Source organism: Siniperca chuatsi, linkage group LG20 (genome assembly GCF_020085105.1).
Source record: "Siniperca chuatsi isolate FFG_IHB_CAS linkage group LG20, ASM2008510v1, whole genome shotgun sequence".
Classification (NCBI taxonomy): domain Eukaryota; kingdom Metazoa; phylum Chordata; class Actinopteri; order Centrarchiformes; family Sinipercidae; genus Siniperca; species Siniperca chuatsi.
In genome coordinates this window covers 16,081,784-16,095,572 of record NC_058061.1, presented here as the reverse complement: position 1 = coordinate 16,095,572, position 13,789 = coordinate 16,081,784, and the positions used below count along the sequence as shown (strand labels likewise).

At 45.7% G+C, this 13,789-nt stretch overlaps 1 protein-coding gene across 1 annotated transcript in view; it reads right to left on the bottom strand.

Moving 5' to 3' along the window:
- Positions 1-13,789, bottom strand: part of bahcc1b (BAH domain and coiled-coil containing 1b) — a 64,173-nt gene that overhangs the window by 22,281 nt on the left and 28,103 nt on the right. The window contains 9 exon segments of the mRNA XM_044178258.1: positions 30-176; positions 179-416; positions 858-1,045; positions 2,203-2,343; positions 2,984-3,177; positions 3,736-3,847; positions 4,478-6,532; positions 6,841-6,951; positions 10,915-11,073. Of these exon segments, the coding sequence (XP_044034193.1) occupies positions 30-176; positions 179-416; positions 858-1,045; positions 2,203-2,343; positions 2,984-3,177; positions 3,736-3,847; positions 4,478-6,532; positions 6,841-6,951; positions 10,915-11,073 (3,345 nt within the window).

Sequence of the window (13,789 nt, the reverse complement as noted above, 5' to 3'; positions counted from 1 at the left end):
AATAACCAACCAAAAGACTCCACACTCACCTGGCTCTAGGGATTGTGGGTAGTCCTGAGGTGGCTGCCCCTCTCCTCTATCACTGCCCCTCTCCAGCCCCTTAGAGAGGTGTGAAGGAGCAGGGCTGAGTGCCGGGGAGCGGGGCGCCGCTGCAGCCGGGCTCGGCGCAGGGGTCAGGGGTTGGGTGGGTGCGGTCGCCTGGATGGGGAGTGGTAGCAAGGTGACTGACGGCTGCTGGGACACATCCCCGGAGACGGCGTGGGTGTCTTGGGTGGAGGAGGGGTGTGAGAGAAGGGTTTGGTCACATGAGAGGAGGTGGTGGACGAAGAAGAGGAAGAAGTAGAGGAGGGAGTTCTGGATGAGGAAGATTCGTGAGGAGAGTCCTCTATAGTGATAGCATGTTCCTCGTGTTTTCTCTGTGAAAAAGGAAATGGAATAGTATCTTAAGGAATCATCCTCAAAATCTTATAAATATATATAAATACATCATATTTCATTTGAATGAATACATTTCAACTTTGCTACATGGTACTGATTTAACACCTTAGCAACTCGACCCATTTTTTGATCTAAAAATTATTATTTTTTGCATATGATGATATGATTTGGGATATGTTTTTCTTTTAATTTCGACAGGATCAGGATACCTGTGCTGAGAGATCTTCAAACAAATGACTAGTTGTGGTGTAGTTTAGTCCTGTCTATTCAAAGGAGGAAGATAAACTTTAAGTTCACAACATTTCCACACTTCCCAATTCTCATTTGCTCACAGTAATATGTTAACAGCATTTCACAAGTTTAGACTAAAATGTAACCTCTCTCCAAATGTGTCTGGGTTATAGTAGTATTAGTTTTACCTGTCCTAAGGAGTGGCGCTGCATGTGCTCCATGGCTCGCTGCTGCTGTTGGTGCTGATGCTGCAGGGCGTACAGCTCCTGTTGCCGCAGGAATGAGGAGCGGGAGTAGATGGGGTGATGCTGCATGTGAGAAGGCGGGCCTCTGCCTCCATACACAGGGGGCCACAGACCTGACTGCTCCAGAACATCTAGAGTAGGAAACAGACAGATGGGAAATGATAGATTGATTTGAATAAAACAAAATTGGTGCAACAAAAGAAGAAAGTAAAAGATACCTATTGGCAGACTCACACCATTAAATTTTGGAATAAATAAGCAGAAATATTCAGTACAGAAATATTTTCATGACTGCAGCGTCCCAGAAAAAGTCATAAAGAGAAACTGTGTAAATGCCATTTTGAATATGTGGGATTGCAGAGGAGCTCGGCCACCTTGACTGAACATAAGTCAACAACTGTGACCTATATGAGCTGTATGTTGGCTTCAGACACAATGAATCCTGAATGCATGCTTCACATCCTCCATTCACCTTCTTCTACTCTTTCTATTCTCTATATTTTATTTCCCTATGTAGGGAAACACACATTTCTTTAAAGCCCCACCCTAGCCACATATGAATTAAGATACACACATGTGTACATATACACACACACATACACACATCCCTCCTTGGCTGCCTTGTCGCTGGGAACCTTTGTTCTGTGAGATTAGCCTGAGTGGGCTAATGTTTCCCAGGGGAAGGGTTCAGTGGATGCACTTCCCCTCTCTGCAGGAACTCCCACGGAGCGAGGCAAGGGAGGCGGGAGATAATTAAATTTCACAGCCTGTTTGCAAAGCAGCGTTGACACACACACACACACACACAGGCACACACACTCTTTTCTCTCTCTAGCAATGGCTGAGATGTACAACACAACCCTTAACACTGAGCAATGCGTCTGTTGCTCCAGACTTGAACACAACTAACTTTAGATGTCCACATACACATACACACACCTACACACACAATGTCTAGTCCAAACACACTAGGGCTCTACCACAAAAGAGATGAATGCCAGTTAAAATGGTTTGCATAACGCTGGGCACATGCAGAGGGGGGCAATGGAATAGCTGCTCCCATTAACGAAGCTATAAAACACAGTCCCACTGACAGAGGGACTTAGTTGAGCATTATATTATGATTAGCCAATGATACTAAAACTCTGGGAGAGAAATGGCAGTGGCTCTGATGGTACAAATGGAGAGAAGGAGGGAGGTAGAGGGCAGTAAGTACGGGTAGACAGCAATGAATATGGGCTCTGCTGGTTGTGTGTGTGATGTTGTTGTAAAAGGATGCTTAGCGTACCGAGGTGATGATGAGGCCCAGGTTCCGTAGGAAGAACCACCAGCGGAGAGTTAGGGTCTTGAGTGAGCGACCCCAAGACAGGCTGCAGAGGGCTGGGCAGACCTGTTGGGAAGCCAGAGCTCATTCCCACGTGGCCCAGACCTGGAATAAAGATATACACATAACACAGCCAAATGAGAGCAACATATAAATACTTATTTTACTACTCCAAAAAGATAGTGGTGTGCCTCGTTGGGTTGCACTCAACAAACAAAAAAATCGCTGGTGCTCTTCAAACATGTAGTGGTGTTTCGATAAAATGCCTTTATTGTATCAATGGCTTATTCTTGAAACAATTAAAACTGGTTTCGACCTTTGCAAGTCTTTATCAGGGTTTGAACCCTGATTAGACTCCAAATTACTCCTGCTCCTCTATGCATGAGTTTGCTCTTTCCTACATGTTTGATTTATTTTGCTAGTCTCTGTAGCTCATTTATATGATGCAACTGTCATTCAACCTGTAGCCCATCAATACAAGTTTTTACTGTTCTTAACACCTAGGTTTTTCTCAAGAAAACATTTCCCCGAAAAAATCTATATTAAATTCAAGGAACCTCCCACACACCACCCACACTGACTAACATGTGATCTCAACAAAACAATAAAAATTATATTAATCTTGAATAAAATACATGAAATGGAGAGCATTAAAGGTATACCACCATACCATGTTCTATGTATACAGCAAAACTGTGCTCACTGGCCCTAAAAATGTAATGAGCTGCCCCTCCACTCTACTCACTGTAAGAATGCCCCATCCAGAGGGAGGGACTTCCTGTCCTTTGCATCCAGTGGTGGTGAGCCGGGTGAGCATGTGCAGCAGGGTCCGCCCCTAACTGACTGGCTCCTCCGGGAACCAAGAGGTGAGAGGTCAGGTCACCGTGGCAGCTACTAGAAGGGTGGATCCTGGCGAACTCCACGCGATCCTTGTTTTCCCTGTCGTGGTGGTAGGCAGGATGAACTTTGTCATTACCTTGATTATCCCTCTTATTGTCATCATCATCATCATCATCATCATCATCATCACCATCATTATGATCATTATCTTCATCCTTGTCATCTTCATTACCACTACTACCATTATAATCATCAAGAAAAGGAAATGTGACGGCAACAGGAACAGCCATCATCTTGTGCCTGGTCTATGAGTTCTCATTATATGTTTTCTTCCCTTAATATGACTACATAATAACAGCCTGATACTTCAGAGACATCCGTATTAGTCCCCGTAACATTAATGCACCACATCTCATCTTAGAGAGAAAGAGCGAGGGGAAGAGAGAGAGGGGGCACAGAAATATCACATCAAAGGGTGAGAAGAGTAAATGGAGTGAGGGGATGAGAGAAAAGAGAAGCAGAGCCTCAGACTGGGAGAGAAAAGCCGAGAGAATAAAAGAACTGCAGCTTATCAGATGAGAGGAAAAATGAAAAGATGCCACTGTGGGCATGTGTGTGTCTATGAGTGTATGTTGGTGTTTGTGAATTTAAGTGTACCTGATGATCATTTCTCTGTCTCTGTCCAGGTGATGAAGGCTGATCTGTTCCTCTGTCATCCTCTTCCTCTCCTCTGCCTCACGACCAAGAGGATAGACGGGACGCGACACCCCTGAATTGTAAATACAACCAAAGTAACATGCTTACAGCAACTGTCCTGCAACAATCAAAAATATCATTAGATGACAATGTTTCAAACACCGTACTTCTGAAAACACAGTGTTGAAAACATGGTCACATCTTCAAATGTTTTCCTATTTCTTTAAAGGGAAAGTCTATCCGCAGATACTCATACACGTCATATTGTGATGTTCATTGCATGCCAGAAATTGTACCTTTCTTGCATACCTACTAACCCTCAATATGCCTCATATATTTCAATGACAAAAAGTGATGTTCTACAATTCCTGGGAGGCCTTTGACAACCACTGCCCATGCAGAATTCAGTATCTTGAATCTTTACAATGAATTTCTCCCTGAACGTGGTGAGTCTAGACAGAAGCTGTTTGCAATTTGAGTCTAAGGGTCTGAAATGCTTAAAGCTTCTCTGCAAAGTTACCTTCATTTGGCCAGTAAATCAATCACAGAAATAAGTCCCCAGTAAACGTCAAATAGGACCAAGAAATGTAAGATACTGTACAACATCAATAGCTGTTCTCGAGTGTGTAATCATGGATTTTTCCCTAAATGCACAGATATAGCATTAAATGACTTTCAGTGCAAGGCATAAATGATGTCTGACCTTTCATGCTGGGCAGCACCCTGCCCTGTCTGCTGTGTCCAGGGGTGTTGTCGGGGGAACGATGGGGGGGCCTGGCTACTGCAACTGCAATACCCACCGGAGGCTGTCGCACCTCCCCCTCACCTGCCTCCCCCGCCTCCTTCCCACCTTTATCACCCCTATCTCCCTCGTTGGTGGAGCCTCGACGAGGAGGGAGTGATTGTTTGGGAGGGTCTTGCAGGGAGGTGTTGCTTTTAGCTCCTCCTCTGTCCCCCTTCTCTGATCTCTCTCCACCGTGCTTGAGGCAACCCAGACCTCCAAATGGGCCCCGCTGTGGCAGCAGCAAAGGCTGCTGGGAGCTGTAGTTCATTAGATTCTTCATGGCACTGCCCTCACCCTCAGTGGTGTGCGATGAGGAGCGGGACAGAGGTGGAGGCGGTTGAGAATGGGGCTGGTTGTGGTCACTGTTTGGAGCTCTGTTGCTGATCCCTCTTACTTCACCATTACCACCTGATGCATGATGGGTGCCTTTTCTCTGATCCTCTTGGTAGCCCCCTCGAGCCCCCCAGGAAGGTGCTGTCTGACCCCCGTCTCTTCCCCTCTCTTCTGTACTTGCTCCGTGGCTGCTGTGCTGCTGATGTCGTATTCTTGCAACCTTTTGTCCTTCCCTGTGAGCTGCTGCCCCTGACCCCACCCGCCCATCAGGATGAGGACCTGAGTGGGAACAGTCCCTGAAGGGAGGAGTGCTGGTATTGGGGCTATTTTTCGGTGTGCCCTGTCCAGCACCAGGGTGTGTCCCCTGGGCATCTAGTGGGAGTGACGGCCGGTAAACATCATCCACAAACTCTACATCTCGGGAGGATGAAGATGTGTCCAGGCTGCAAGACCGCAGCTCAGGCTGAGAGCTCACGTTGGAGCTTGGTTTGTGGAAGTGCTGCGTCTGGTGGCTCCAGTCTGGAGGTTTGTCAGCCTTGCCATATCCCAGCTGTTGCTGGTGTGGCTGGGATTTGTCTTTCTTCTGGCAACTACTAAGTCGGCTGAGGTTATGAGAGGGATTTTCATAAGATCCTTCTCCACTCTTGTCATCTCCCTTTCTCCCACCTCCTCCTGCTCCACGACAGTCAGTTGCTGCCTGGTCTCCCAATGGCCCAACTGAGGGCACGTAAGTTGGGCCAGTGACTTTCACCTCCCTGCCAGACCCTCCAGGGGTGGATGCTGGATCTTTGGAGGGTGTCAGTGTAAGAGGGGCTGGGGGACAGTAAAACTCAGGATGAGGATGGTGATGTGCATGGTGTAGCCACCCTCCTGCCACTGTGGAGCCCATGTGCAAGGCATGAGGAGGAGGTGGTGGAGGGGGAGGAGGAGGCATGGAGTAGGAGGCCACAGAGTGGGGGGTTGGAGGTGCCAAGATGGCTGTAACTGCAGCTGCACCTCTTCTCATACATTCATTAGAAGAAGCTGAGGATTCGCTGATCCTCATCTCCCCATTTATGGGTCCATCCTTGGAGCACCGCCTGCTGCCTCCAGATGGAGGTCTACCCACCCCACCACCACTGCAGCTGCTCAGTACTCCCCCCTTTCCTCCAGAGCCAGTCTCTGCTACCGAACCACTGGACAGTTTACACGCACTCATATGCTTCCTCTCCTGACTGCCCGAGTCACTGTCTCTGTACTCCTTGTGTCGCTCCAGGGAGTGTCTGTGGTCCTCCTCCCTGCCCTGTGGTGTGAGGTGAGGAAGGAGGGCATGGTGAGGGTGGGGGTAAGCTTGGTGATGGTGGCTGGATGGAGTGGTGGCAGGGTTCGTCTGATGAAAATGGTGATGATGAAGCTGATGTTGTTTGTCTTTGCTCTCCTGGTGCCGCTCCTTGCTGCTTGATCGCTCCTTCATTTTTGACACAGACGAAACCCCTTTCTCACCCATATCCTTGGTGCTCTTCCCGCCTCCTCCCCCATTGTCTGTCTCTCGGCTGCAAGAGCCAAGCGGGTGGCCCGGGGTAGTCCTGGACAGCGGAGGAAGGCTGTGACTGGTGGAGAGCAGAGGAGGCTGTGGAGGAAGGCCTCTCAGGTAGAAGTGATCTGGGAGGAGAGAAGAAGACTTAAAATGGGTCGCTTAAGTTGAAGATTTCTAGAAATCTAAAGATTCATATGTTAGCTGCAAAGTAGCTGTTAAAAACATTACTTTGCATACATTTTTATTAAAATCACTATATTAAAATGTGTTTATGTGATATGTGGAGAAAAAGGAGTGAGAAGTTGCCAACTTGAAAAACTAGATCCTGAGTTACCAGCTCACCTGTGGTGAGTGCTGATTAAGCAGTTTGGGCAAGTATATATAAAGCTATTTTTTCACTCCATTACATTCACACAAACACACCAACACCTACCTTTTTGAGTTTCATAGAAGCGGTGCTGTCCATAGAGACCGTTGCTATGGTGATCCAGGGGACTCATGGGGAGAAAAGGAGAAGCAAGACTCCCCGAATAGCTGGGGTACCCTGTCAGAGGGAGGGAGAGCAAGAAAGAATTGATGTTTCTCTGCAGCGTTGACATTCAGCAGCCCTCTAAACAAACAGTTTATCTCTACAATCTATCATGAAATGGGGCCATTTTGGAAAACAGAAAAAATATGGCCAGTTAGTGCTACTTTCACCATAAATGTACTTTTGCACAAACATGCCACATGAGTTGACATTATTTACAGTGGACAAAGTGGTGACAAAAACCACAGCCGACAGCTACTGCCAAGTGTTTGCAACATTTAACTGGATGGAATTTGCTCTTCTACAAAACACATTTTTCCCAAACACAAGACAAATAGTATGAAGCATCGCAAACCCCCTTCTTTAAAACACACACACAAACAGTCCTCCCAGGAGGTCACTGGGAGGTGAATGGTCGTTCCACTCTGTTCCTCGTCTTCAAGGACGTTGAACTGTATCGAAAGATAGAGGAGGTCTTAGTGGGTGTGTTGATGGGGGCTGATGGGTGTAGGGATGGGTGAGGGTTGGTGTGGGTGTGTATGTGTGTGGGGTTGTCGTGGTGGTTGTGAGGGGGTGTTACTGGGGGGAAAAACAGCAAAATAACCACAGCACATACATACAATCTCATACACAAGTACACAAACACACACACACCACACAGGAGGCACACAACTCCACATTATGGGGCCAAAAGGCTTGGATTGTGTGTGTGTGTGTGTTCTCCAGCAGCTGGTTTCATGCCCCACAGAGTGTCCTTGCCGGCCCGTTAATTGGCAGCCGTTAAAAGTTTAACGGTGGTGGCCAAAGTAAACAGCACTCCATAAAAACTCATCCTACGCATTCCACAGTCGCACTGCAAAACCACCAACACCCCCTCTCTGCTTCCAGCATGTGTGTGTGGGACTCAGTGTGTCTGCGTGTTCATGCTGCAATGTAAATGCATGAATGTGCACACTGTGTGTGTGTGTGTGTGTGTGTGTGCATACTCTGACTCGTTAACAACCAGTGAATCTAAATGGCGACAATTAGCCAAAAGGCTCTATCAGCCATCTAAAGCCAATCCCCCGGGTAATGATGAGTGATAAAACTCAGGAGGGAGGGAGAGGGGATGAGAAAGAAGAAAGGGAAACAAAGACAGCAGAGGGACACGGTGAGAAAAAACGGGGGAGAAAGAAAGGAAAGGAGGGAAGGAAGGGAAGAAGGGATAGAGGAGGTTAGTGATTGAACGAACAATGTAAAGACAGTAAAAGTAAAGGAAACACCAGAAGAACAGGGCTGTCAATACTAAAAGCCCCCAATCTGGTGCTGCTGTGAGGCGCATGGAGAGGGTGTGTGTGTTGCGGAGGTTGTGCGTGTGTGTGTGTGAGGGGGGATGGAAGATGAAGGAGGAAGTGAAAGGGAAGTGGAGAGCTTTGAGATGATGAGATGAGAGGAAAGAGGAAAGGGAGGTAAGGAGAGGAGCGAAAGCACATGAGTGAGGGGACAAAAAACAAGGACAGGTGTGGAATAGGGAGAGTGATCGGGCGAGTGAGAGGATAGGTTTGTGTGTATGAGAGAGAGAAAGACTTTTGTTTGTGTGTGTGTGAGGGAATATGTGCTGTTTTTCAAATACAACTGTGCATTTCTTCGTGAATATGTCTCATCTGTGACAATGTGTCTGTAGTGTGTGTGTGTGTGTGTGTGTGGGGGTGGGGGTGGGGGTGGGTGGGGGTAGGGGGTATCGGCCAGGTTTCTTCTCTCTGTGCTGGCTACACTCCACTCTCTGGACCATGGCCAGCTGGCAGACCGCCTACCGGAGCTCCCTGGCTTGAATTCTTAAAAACAATCATTTGTAGTGTGTGCGCGTGTTCGTGCATGTGAGTGTGTACACACACGAGAATGTGTGTGCATGTGTTCAGACATCAAAGCTAAGCCACACAGACACAAAATCTGTCTGATAGGCGCACACATTCTCCCTCCACACACACATTCTTGCTCTCTTTTCACCACCGCTGCTCTCTCTTGCGTTCACGTTGAAGTCCTGCCTCCAACTCTTTCTATGAATCTGATTTAAGACAGTCACTCCGGGCGACATTAGTACTCATTTTCAGGGCTGAACTGTTGCTATTTATCGCTTGATGAGCTGCAAACGAGGCAGTTGTACAAACAAAACCCTTGTATTCTTTCAAGTTTTAATGCTGCATCAGGAGAGATTTCTATGTAAAAACACTTATGAGCTCTTATGAGTTCGTATTATGAGTTCATCTTATGAGCGTAAATCACAGATTTGAGCCGCAGTGGACAAGTGTCCTGGCTCCACGAGTGAGAGGCAGTGTGTCTGACTTATTTGCCCAAATTAAATTCTGGTGTGTACACTTCTTCGCCAACAGGATGTGACAAATTAAAACTTATCAGAGGGAAATGACAACTGTTTCATAAACAGCAGCTTCCTTAAGATAAAGTTTGACTGACCATCTTTTATTTCTCTCGCTCATCTGGTAAAAAGCAAATTAAAGGTTGATTACAAATATAACTTACCTCTAAATCAGTGGAATTTTCTTAATTGCACCAAATTTTTGCATCTCCAAACTGTGGTAACTGGTGGGAAAGTGACAAATGTGCGGACTTGCTATTGTTTGGTCAAATGGTTTGTGGGATTACTTAACTCAATTTAAAATAAGTCAGGAAAGCCACAGCAGACATTTTGACATGAAATAGCAAGAAAAGCACATGTGTATGATTCAGTGTCCCAGTAAGTCATTCCTGCATAATACCAGGAAGCTGGAACTGGCTCACCTGAATGGAATGCAGTCGTTATTAATGTTATTGATTACACCTGTGCATTTCCAGCTATGACGTCAAAATGCAGTAGAAACGGCCTATTAGCACAGTGGTCAGAGAAGTGGTTACAGAGCATTCCTTTGTCTGATATCAAAGAAAACAAATAAAGTTAACGTCTGCGCTAAAAGCTTACTGGTTTCCATTTAATTCCTTGGCAACAATGTTTGGAGACTGGGTGTTATCGTTTACTCACATTTTGTGAAAAACTGGTGAAACGTGAAATTCTGATTCTGACCGTTTTCAGTTAGTTGAGAAATACAGCCTGTGGCGGAAACTGTCTTTCAGTTAAAGCCTTTTTGGAGGTTATCTCTTTAGACCCATCTTGCTGTCAAAAGAGAAATCCTCTTACACACACACACTCACACACACACACACACAGAAACACATGCACACACATACCTGAAAGGGACAGATAACTAAGTGAAGCTAACTCTTGACCACAAACGGTTAACAGTCGAAAGAGGACATGATGCATGTGGATGCGCACATTTTTTGTGTGTGTGTGTGTCTGATCAGGAAGGGGGCCGTTGGAGGTCGGTTAGCACAGAAGGGGCCCTAAGGGTGGGGCTGCGGTCAGAGGGGGAGGGGCTGTGAAGAGGGAGAGGATGGTGGAAATGGGGGTATGTTTCAGTCAGTATGTGTGTGTGTCTGTGTGTGAAGGGGGGTGTAGAAGCTCATGAAACTTAAAACTCACTCCTAAAAGAGAGTAGGGGGCTGAGAGATGATTAAGTGAAAGGAGGGGAGTAAATGTAAGAAGCCTGAAGTGCATTGCTGAATTACTGCCGTTTATGATGTAAGATGTGTGTATTTGCGTGTTTGTTTGTGTGTTTATAGGTTAGAGTAAGAGGAAGGTTTTGGTAGTGCACCAGTTTTGAAAGCGTCACGGTGCTCGAGCTTTGAACTAGAAAACAGCCACAAACACAAAGCTACATGCTTGTTGACATACAGAACCAGAATAGAGTTGTGTGTGTGTTTCTATAAGTAGCATCATCTGAGGCGTCACTGCTGCGCGTGTTTGGCCTCAGCTCAGTGTTGGTTAAACCACTTAATGGCTCCATCTCGATCTAATCCCAAACCAAGACCCTGGATTAACCAGAGACCCAAGCACTCCGGGCTGCCTCCTGCATGTATGTGTGTGTGTGTGTGTGTGTCTCTTACCTTCATGTGAATGGGGGAACCAGATAGGGGAAGCCCTCGAATGGGGTCCAGCCCTGTAGGAGGGGGAGGAGGGGGAGGCAGCAGGTCCCGAGGGGTGAGGAGGGTGGGAGGGAGGGGACCCCAGACTGCTGGCCAGGAAGGAACCCATGAAGGAAGCACCTGAGAGACACAGAGGCTGGAGGTTAGAGAGGTGCTCGCTGATAAAAATTTGGTTCTAGGGTCCTCCTGAGGTGCCAACGAGCAAGCAGCACCACAGAAGAAGTACTGAGGAGCTCTTAAACTGTTAAACTGAGAAAGAGCAGATGTGCAGTCAAACTTCCTCAGAAGTTAAAAAAGCAAATGCGTAAATGACAAATGTTTCATGCTTTCTACACGTTTACACGCCTCAGTTTTTCACACTTATTTGAAAATGTTTTACGCATGTCTACTTTTAAATCCTTTGACAATGCCTGTGATTTCCATTTGTGCCCAGATGTGTGTGCCACTTGTTGCATGCAAACATGCTGTTGCCACTGACAAATAAAACATGGCAGTGGGCATGGTATTCTTCATTTTCAAAATACAATACATAGCAGTCAAAATATTGTTTTAATACTACTTAAATATAGCATTTCCAGAATCAAGAACCCAGCAGAAGTTTTCTCCTGTAAGAAGGTAAAAAGTCAGACATGGCAGATCTGGATGGTATTAATATTACTGAGCAGTGCTGTAAAAAATGAAATTTCATGACCTGCCCTAGAGAAATCAGTCCCTTCAAGCTACATACACACTGCCTCTGGAAGTGTCCCAATTCTGATCATTTTTTCTCCTCACATGTGCCACACATGTCTGATTTTTTCTTGTAAAATTATGATTAGATAAAAAGCTTCAAGGAGACTGTTTTTTTCTGGGTTCTACTCTGAATGGCTGTAAACCGGAGCCTGAGGCATGTGACTGACATGCAACTTGTATTTGAACACTCAAATAAGAATTTGTCACTGTTGATCATTTTCACCTGAGACTGTTGTCATTATTTTGGTGTCAGTCTTAGTCAGCATTAGCATCAAATGATAACCACGGTGGCTGACTGTCGAAGGCCATGTGGAGGCAGTTTAAGCTGTAATTCTTCAAATGGCTGTAATGTACTGGAGTGACATAGGAAACTTAAAACAGATGCTTTCAAAACTTGAAGTGGGTGTCTCACTCCTGTTTTGGTGGAGATTTAGAAAATTAACTTTACATCAAGAATATTTTAGGGCCTGATAGGTGCTTTAATTACTTTAATAAGTCGAAGAAGAACCAGGCTCAACTTTTGTCAGACAGCAACACGATATCATCCATCAAGGCGTTGCAGTGGCCAATCAAATACGTGCAATCATATATTCCTGGTAGATTACTTTGTAACGTGAACGCCATATTTTTACTATTTTCCTCACAATTCTTTACGATGAAAGATAAAATGATTTCCACCGTGACAACTTTCTAGCGCTGTAAACCACGGCACAGTGCTTTGACATCTGAAAAGCCTTCAAACTCATGGACCTATTGCTCTAAATGGACTGCAGCCCCTTGCATTGTTTTAGCACAGGACTGATTTTGGTCTGAACGCCCGCTTAGACTTGTGTACTGTGGCTGCTGATTAAGCCAGACCTGCAAGGGACAAGGTATTCAACTCCTGTTGGGAAGTGGGTTCCAAATGAAGTTTTAAAAAGTATATGTCATACAAGTTGTAAATAACAAGTATAAAAAAAACAACCCTCATTGTGACGCCCAGTTCCACTTCTTAGACGGGACTATGTTCAATCTTATCCTGTTACAGTTTCAGCGAACTGAGGGAACAAGCTCAGTTCAGTTTGGCTCTGTTTGAGTGTATTTCCACTCATTTGCATGCTCTCATTTAGTGGCACAACCTGAACAGTTGTAGGGGAAGGAGGAAACAAATCCATGGGGAGTCAGGTAATTAGTCACTGAATGGAGAGAGAGAGACAGAGAGAGAGAAAGAGAGAGAGAGGTAGTGGGTTGGGTCGTTACCCATAAATGCTGCCTCGCATCAGAAACAATTACTACAACCACAACAGTCCGCATTTGAGTCACACACACACACACACACACACACACGTACAGTACCCTCACCTCAACCACGACCCGACGCCCTAACAACCACAACCACAAGTGCCTTTAACTGTCTGCCAATCTGTCTCCCTCTCCTTTACACACACACACACACACACGATCCATCTTTTACTCTTGATATTTTCACTCTCTGCAGTCATAATAAATTTGGAGGAAGAGGAAAAAAAGACTGGTCCAAAACTTTTCTCTCTTTCGTTCTCTCTCTCTCCTCTCTCCTTCTCTCAGACAGGATATTTTTACAGTGTTTTTTTTTCTCTTTTTTTTTTCTCCAAATCCTCTTCTCTTGTACAACTGTAGATCAGTAGCCTTTCAGCCAGTCATAATAAAACACAGCTCATATAAGACTCAGGCTGGTTTCACAAGGCCCCCTGGCAGTGCAGACTCTCACACACACATATACACACACACACGCACACACACCCACACACGTCAAAAAGAGACTGATACACACACACTGCTCACTGTACCTCATCTACTACAACAGACAATAGAAAAGAAAAACAGTTTTCAGCTGAGCGGCCAAGCATTTTTGAAATTGCAAGAGGCATCTTTAAGTGTCTCCAAGGGCCTTAAAAGTTAATTCACATGAAAGAAAACATTAAAAAAATTAGTTGCACTCATTTCAAACAGTAGTGATATTGATAAGTTTAGTGGTGTAAATATTCTGCATTCCTTGTTGACTTTCCTCCCACAGCTGCTCTTTAATCTCTCACCCTCTCAGATCTCCACCCTTCCCCCATTTCCCCATCTTTTTCCATTTACT